This window comes from Astatotilapia calliptera, chromosome 15, assembly GCF_900246225.1.
Source record: "Astatotilapia calliptera chromosome 15, fAstCal1.2, whole genome shotgun sequence".
Taxonomy (NCBI): Eukaryota; Metazoa; Chordata; class Actinopteri; order Cichliformes; family Cichlidae; genus Astatotilapia; species Astatotilapia calliptera.
In genome coordinates this window covers 38,063,904-38,071,954 of record NC_039316.1, presented here as the reverse complement: position 1 = coordinate 38,071,954, position 8,051 = coordinate 38,063,904, and the positions used below count along the sequence as shown (strand labels likewise).

Sequence of the window (8,051 nt, the reverse complement as noted above, 5' to 3'; positions counted from 1 at the left end):
TACTGTGGTAAAACCTGTCACCTTATTCACATTATAGAGCTTTCTATAGATGGATAAGATTAATAGAACAGGTCTCTGTCCAGAAGAGCACAGAAAAGATGCTGCACAGGACCTTCAAGCTCTAAGGCCTTTTTTTATGTATATCTTCTTCAGGTGATTGTGTATGCAAGTGTGCAAGCAGCCTTCCAGAATGGCATCATGGCACTTTTACGCCGCCCACAAAGGGACCCACCACCACCAGAGCTGAACAGACCACCAGAGATGCTGCACTACTCAGACCTGAGCTCCCAAAGAAGTCGATGATGATGATGACTTCTTGGTTGTTCCTGTGGAAAGTACCAGTGAGTATGAAAATCAGATCGTCAACATGCATGAACAAAACATACACAAACCCCAGACACTTCTCATCATGATCTTAATGTTGTACATATATATTTCCTTATTTCTGCATATTTTGCATCCAGGACAGTTGACAGAGCTCATCTTATGGCCTAAGTTTGGAGCCCTCCAAAGGAACTATACATTTGCCAGTCTGTACATAATTATCCAATATAAATAGTTTGCCTGTCAGTTTTTTAGGTGCTAAAACTCTTCTTAAATGTATCTTTGGGCTCAGGGTTGACTCTTTAGTCTGCCATCTTTAGAAAGAATTTCAGTCTGTGATGTTGAAAATTTGAGGCTGTTTTTGATGGATCTGTCAAGCACAAACCCCTCGCTGGAACAATCAGAGACAATTCTACTACAATGGCCAAAAGCATTGGACACAAGGCAGAGTTCTTTGTGTGATCTCGTGCGAGGGAGAGAACTGTGACGAGCGCTGCTCCTGACACTCGAACCCCAGTCACTCTCAGTTAGCTCACCCGTAGCACTGGTCTTTATTGTGGTACATGAATATGCATAGTCTCATTAACATATGACGTCATACACAGGCATACATGTGAACAAAGAGTACCGTCTGTGTGTATCAGAATCAGAATCAGAATCAGAATGGGGTTTATTGCCAAATGTTGAGCAGGTTTACAACATTAGGAAATTGCTGCGGTGCTTCAGTGCAAACATGCTGTCATAAATAGCACTTAAATAGACATGGAAAAAAATAAAAGTAGGGATAAGAATTAAAAGTGCTACGTGGAAAGATATGTGCATGAGATATACATGAGATATATACATGAGAATAAGAATTAAGAGTGCTACGTTGAAAGATATATACATAGAAATTATCCACACCCTCACTTTCCTTAACTGCACTACTGTATAGCCCTGTGTAAACAATCATTCTGTACATACGATAATTTTTAATCCTACAACTGTTTATAACTTGCACAGTTCCCATTTCTGTATAGCTGTATATCTCAGATTCCTGTAAAGTTATTTATTTCATATTCTGTATAGTTTTTCATATTTATATCCTGTTCATATCCTGTACATAGCTTGTACTCACTACAGCCTGTACATACTTATAGTTATAGAATATTCACAACATACTTCATACCGTGTACATTATAACATAATAGACCCATTTCTGTAATATACTTACATATCTATATTATTGCTAATATATATTGTAATATATCTATATCACTAAGCACTTCTGGATGGATGCAAACTGCATTTCGTTGCCCTGTACCTGTGCATGTGCAATGACAATAAAGTTGAATTCTATTCTATTCTATTCTATGAGTGCAGGTGGTGATCAGTGCCAAACATAGAATGATGCAGTGACACAGCGTAGGGTCATGTGTTAGTGGCGGGTACAGTCATATGGTTATTGTTCATGAGTCCAACAGCAGAGGGGAAGAAACTGTTCTTATGGCGAGAGGTTCTGGTGCGAATGGACCGGAGCCTCCTGCCTGAGGGGAGCAGGTCAAACAGACTGTGTCCAGGGTGAGAAGGGTCAGCTGAGATCCGAGCTGCACGCCCCAGTGTCCTGGAGGTGTACAGGTCCTGCAGAGATGGGAGTCTGCAGCCAATCACCTTCTCAGCAGAGCGCACAACACGCTGCAGTCTCTGTTTGTCCCTGATAGTGGCTCCAGCGTACCACACGGTGATGGAGGAGGTGAGGATGGACTCGATGATTGCAGTGTAGAACTGCATCATCGTCCGTGTTGGCAGGTTGAATTTCTTCAGCTGCCTCAGGAAGTACATCCTCTGCTGGGCTTTCTTGATGACGGAGGTGATGGTGGGCTCCCACTTCAGGTCCTGGGTGATGGTGGTACCCAGGAAGCGGAATGAGTCCACAGAGGTGATGGGGGTGTCAGTCAGGATGATGGGGGGGAGTGGGGCTGTGTGCTTCCTGAAGTCCACAATAATCTCCACTGTCTTCTGGGCATTCAGCACCAGGTTGTTGTGGCTGCACCAGGACACCAGACGTTCAACCTCCCTCCTGTAGGCAGACTCGTCCCTACACGCATATGTGTAGGTATGCGTGTGTGTGTCAAGATGTGACCCTGTGAACGACTCCCCAAAGCTGGTGCCAGGAGTCCAGTGGTCCACCTAAACAAAGGGCTCTTATACTTAAACAGATACAGAGTAGGTGTCCTCCAGTACCATAAATCAGTAAGAGAAAGTATGACCTCTCTCATGACCTTAGGATGCGTGGGTATGCCAGAGTGCTCTGGAGGGCACACAGAGTCTTTGCAGACTGCTTAGGATGAGACATCCTATCAATATGCAATTGATTATATAACTCTAAGCATATATGAGTAAATGTTTCTAAGCATAAATGACAATCCAACAATATAAACCTAACAGTTTTTATGCTCACTGTGCGCCCCCTGTTGCATGGCAGTGTACATTGATAAAGATGCTCCATCCACTGGCACCCATCCATTTTGCGTTGCACCTCTCAGCTCTTTTTGTAACCTCATGAGTTGCGCTGCTGCTGCCACAGCTGGGTTGAAGACGCATTTAAATAACCTTCCAACGAAAGTGATCTTAAGTTATTGCATCTCGGCATTATTTTAATGTGTCTACAGCCTACATCCTGTGCCTCTGACACTTTATCCCACCCCATTTAGAGCTTTCTTGGATTTCTTTGAATATTCCTTGAAGAAAAACAGAAAAACAAAACAGCTCTTATAACCTTTTTGAGATGTCAGTCATCAAAACTAAATTAAGCACGAGCCTACAAACTTAAATTGCACTCACTTGGTAAAAATGGTAAATGACCTGTACTTGTATAGCGCTTTACATGGTCCCTAAGGACCCCAAAGCGCTTTACACATTCAGTAATCCACCCATTCACACACACATTCACACATTCACACACTGCATCACGTGGTTGTACAGTAAAGCGATTCCTTTTATGGTCACGTCTGTTAGGCTGTTTTGTTTTGTTCCCGCCTCACCCTGTTATACTACCTTTAAGGCCATGTGTGAGTCAGTGAGGCCGAAGCTGCTTTGTAGTTGAGCCTTAAACTTAGCTAACAGTGCTAGCTATAGGTGTCCACCTATGCTTGTTTTCACTGTAAAGGAATTAACACTGGATAAGAGTCTGTCTTCTCCCAGCCAGGATGCTCCTCATTGCTTTGTTGTGCAACCTGTTGCTCACTGCCGTGGGCCAGGAGGAGGAAAGCAAGTGGGTCGACCCTTACGACATGACCATGTATGATGCTACGACCAAAAGGATGAGAAAGCCTACTGAGGTTGGGAGATTTTTACTCTGAGTATTGTGAAGATGTTGTGTTGTCCAGCTCAGACACTTAGTTTGTATGTGTGTTTGCAACGCAGCCAGCAAGCTGTGACAATCTGGGCACTGAAAGACAAGAGTACAATCAGGACTCCAGCCAGACTGAGCCATCGCCCTGCAACAAACAAGTGGAGGAGTTAGAGGGACAGGTTGGTGTTTAGAGGTTTTAAATAGGAAAAACTATCTTCAAATTGTCTAATTAGACGCCTCCAGGCTTATCGCTTTGTTCTAACTGGTACACAAAACATGAACGTCAACCGTGTCTAAAAAGGCCATTTAAATAAGGTGAACTCAATGTCATGTACAACAAACCGGTTTTACATGTTTTGAGCTGTAGTCTGTTAGAACAGTGTTTCCCAACCCTTTAGTGCCACGTCACATAGAAAAATCACAACACCAAATAAAAATGTCACAAAAGTTCATTTCTTACAAGATATATTTAAAATCTACTCTTAAGTTACATAGTGTGAAACCTGTGCCTGTTTAGTTGAACACAAAGCTGATATTCTTGCAGGAGTTGAAGGAAGACACACGAAGATCTTCCTCGACAGTCCTGAGTCTGTGTTTTGGTTTTTTCTTGTCTTGATAGCAATCATGTTTATAAAACCCATAGATGGGTTGTGGAGGAAGGAAGCAGAGCTGAAATAACTTTGTTTGCCAGAAAGGGAAAATAGTCTGTGATCTTGTTTTGAAGTCTTGGGTGTTTTGTCTAGAAATGGCATTTACGTTTACTTGGAACCTTGGCACTGTTTGACAGTTTTTCAGCAGCAGGCATAGTGGAATTGGCTTGGTTGGTTCCCCGGTGAATCCAATGGCAAGATGAGTTTCATTGTATTATCTTGAGCTCTCCTTTTGTTTTTTTCTGACCACTGCTCATGCCTTCAGGGCCTTCATCTGAGTCTTCTCCAGGACTCAGGTCAGATTCACTACTTTTTTTATTTTCAGATATTTATCCATCGCTATTACCTGCGGCCCTTCTTCTGTTTTACTTGCGGTTGGCAACCCTCTTAATTTGTGCAAGATGTTGCACTGCCCTCTAGTGGAAGAGAATGGGAATTTTCTGCCTATTACTACATGCTCCTCCCTTACCCATCTGGTGAAATTGGATAATCTTCCATGGCACACCTGATGATTTCTCATGGCATACTTCTGTGGGGCTGCACAGTGGTTTGGAAATGCTGTGCTATAACATCATCTGTGGGCAGACAGTGGTTAGCAACAAGACTAGGCTGAGATGTTTAAATGATGGTGAAGTGTTATTACCGGGCTCAAAGTGTATCGAGAAGATATCATTCAGATCCTTACACCACCAACCAGTCTTAGAAGAGAACCTGGGGTCTTTCCCATAATCCCAGAAGCTTTGACTGGGAAATAGGAACTTATTCAGGACAGGCACTTCAGATATTCTGCCTTGCCTTCATTCAGATTGAAGATCATAAGAAGACGATCGAGCGCATCTCACAGCAGCCAACATGCAGCCCAGTGTTCAAGAGATTTCTTAGCAGACTGTTGAAGGCAATACAAAGAGCTGGTGTGGTAGGTGGTCATCTCATGTTTTATGTTGAATTATGAGATTTCAGTCGAGCATATTGTGCTATCATATTTACTCTCTCGTTTAATAATTTTACAAGTGTGGTGGAAAAAAATGTGCAATTTAAGACACTTCTCCCATTTCTCTCCAGCCCAGTGACTCCACAGATGTCTTTTATGATGCCAAACTCAAAATGTCCAAACAAGCCATGGAGGAGATCCAGGCACATCTGGAGAGTGAAGACAGCTGTAGACCAGGCGCCCTGGACAAAGCCATCAGTCAGATACTTGTGGACGTTAAACCGCATGATTATGGGGCCTGGAAGTGGCCATTTGAAGACACCTTTGGGGTGGAGCTGCATACATTATTGAAAGTAATCTCAGTCTTTATTACTGTGACTCCACTTTCTCTGGTTTGAGGCCAACTCCCCCCAAATCTCTTGTCTAGTGTTGTCTCCATGAACAAGAAGGAGAGCTGTCTGTTGATTTCATGTACACTCAGTATGGTTTCGTGAGAAGTTGTCAGTGCAGATATAAAAACATGTCTTTTTTTTTTTTTTTAAACCAAATGTAGCTTTTACCTTTGACCCCCTTCTGTTTTGACTTTTCTTAATGTGTCTGCTGTGTTTTAATGGTTTCTATTTTCTGTAACCACTTAAACTGTTCTCTGCTCCGTTCTCCAGATCGTGTTATTTATCCTGGTTATACTAGTCATTATCATGCTCCAACTGCGGACAAAGATCTCCTGGTTTGTGCTGTTCCAACAACTGTTTGCTGTCTGCTTATTCGTCAGTGTTATCTGGAACTGGTTTTACCTGTACAAGGTAAATAGGAGCCCCTGCAGTTTTCAGGGGTTTCAGTTCAACTGCAATTCAGTGTTTTGACTGTAAAATAAGATGTTTTTAATAAATATGTATATTTTGTTCAGCTTGCCTTTGCTGAGCATCAAAGTAATATATTGAAGATGGAGAATTTCAATGCAAAATGCACTGGAGTGGAGAAAATGGATTGGATTGACAGTTTGAAAGGTATGCCACTGCCAGTGTTGAACAGACATAGCATTGGTATTCTGTGAAAACCTCCTATATCTAAAATATTAACCGGCTGAGAAAAAAACTTCTTTTTATTTTTATTTTTAGAGCGTATTAAATATCATTTTGAAATACATTTCACTGCACAGCCATGAGATGGAGAGGAATTTAACGACAAGTCCCTCTGCAGTCATTGTGCAAAATCTGAAGTCTCAGCTGTTTTAATAGTTTTAGACTCCAGCACTGCTGTTTTGGATATATTAATCATATTTAGCGCATAACGTCTGCCTAAGCTTAGGCCTGTATTTGATTTCCTGCAGAGTGGTTTAGAAGCACCTGGACTCTTCAAGATGACCCCTGTAAGAGATACTATGAAGTTCTTATAGTTGACCCTCTTTTGTTGGTATCACCAATCAAGGTAAGTCACTCTGTTCAAGTTATTGAGGTCTTGCAGACACATCACTACTAAACACATGATTTAAATTTGTCTACCATTCTGGACATGTGACAAACATGCTGATAGTGTAGGAGTTTGTGAATCAGTTGCCACACAGACCTGGAGACTTGCTCACGACCATGCAACAACCACTAGTTGTGAGATAAGAAGTAAAAGTTGTGCCTTTTGAAACATCTTAACTGCAGCACTGAAGCACAACTTTTACTCTGAAGGCAAACCATCACTTTTTCAAGTTGTGCAACTTCTCGGCTATTAGTTAGCAAGTATTTACAGACAGATGTGAAAACTTACAGCCACTGTGGCAACCGGCTGAAAACCAAAGTTGTCACAAGGAGGTCTGTGGTACAGCGCCTTCTTTGCACCGATTTCACCCAGCGACCAGTTGGTGAATAACCATTCTTCCCTACAAACCAATGTTTAAATCACATCCAATATGGCTGAAACCTCATTGCTTTGCTTTCTATTAAGCTGACACATACATTTGCCACTTTTCTACCTTTTTCTAACTGCTATACGTTTTTCCATGCAAAGTCTTCCTAAACTGTGTTCCTTTGTATGAGTTTGGACTTTCTATATGTATGTACAGTTTTATAACCTGGACATGCTTCTCTGTTTAGGCAATCTTATTTACCATCACAACCTTCATCACAGAGCCACTGAAGTACTTCGGTCAGGGATTCAGTGAATTTCTTCGAGTGCTCCTCAAAGATCTTCCGGTTACCCTGCAGATCCCAGTCCTGCTCACTACCATGCCTGCTACTGTGGTAAAACCTGTCACCTTATTCACATTATAGAGCTTTCTATAGATGGATAAGATTAATAGAACAGGTCTCTGTCCAGAAGAGCGCAGAAAAGATGCTGCACAGGACCTTCAAGCTCTAAGGCCTTTTTTTATGTATATCTTCTTCAGGTGATTGTGTATGCAAGTGTGCAAGCAGCCTTCCAGAATGGCATCATGGCACTTTTACGCCGCCCACAAAGGGACCCACCACCACCAGAGCTGAACAGACCACCAGAGCTGAACAGACCACCAGAGATGCTGCACTACCCAGACCTGAGCTCCCAGAAGCGCAGAGTGTCGATCAGGTGACACCCCCCCCCCCCCCCCCCACACACACACACACTTTTTAAAATAATTTTTGTTTAGATTCATCCAATCAGCTTAAATATCAAATTAGACACACAATAGTGGGTTTTGGTGGAGACTAATGTCCTTATTATTTAATGCTTCTGCTGAGATGAAGTTAAATATTCATGTGCAACATAAATTGGTATCTTAATGTTTAATGAAAACTTTTTATTGATATTTTTGTCTTTTGGGGTTTTTTTCTTTGTTTTTGTTTGT

At 42.0% G+C, this 8,051-nt stretch overlaps 1 protein-coding gene across 1 annotated transcript; it reads left to right on the top strand.

The window, feature by feature from the left end:
* Nucleotides 1-303: 303 nt before the first annotated feature.
* On the top strand, nucleotides 304-8,051 carry LOC113006995 (chloride channel CLIC-like protein 1). Its single transcript, XM_026143285.1, has 10 exons — nucleotides 304-341; nucleotides 3,508-3,644; nucleotides 3,730-3,837; nucleotides 5,114-5,224; nucleotides 5,371-5,592; nucleotides 5,902-6,042; nucleotides 6,147-6,246; nucleotides 6,570-6,667; nucleotides 7,324-7,470; nucleotides 7,617-8,051. Exons 2-10 carry the CDS (start codon nucleotides 3,513-3,515, stop codon nucleotides 7,794-7,796), a joined length of 1,239 nt encoding a protein of 412 aa, XP_025999070.1. The 5' UTR covers nucleotides 304-341; nucleotides 3,508-3,512; the 3' UTR covers nucleotides 7,797-8,051.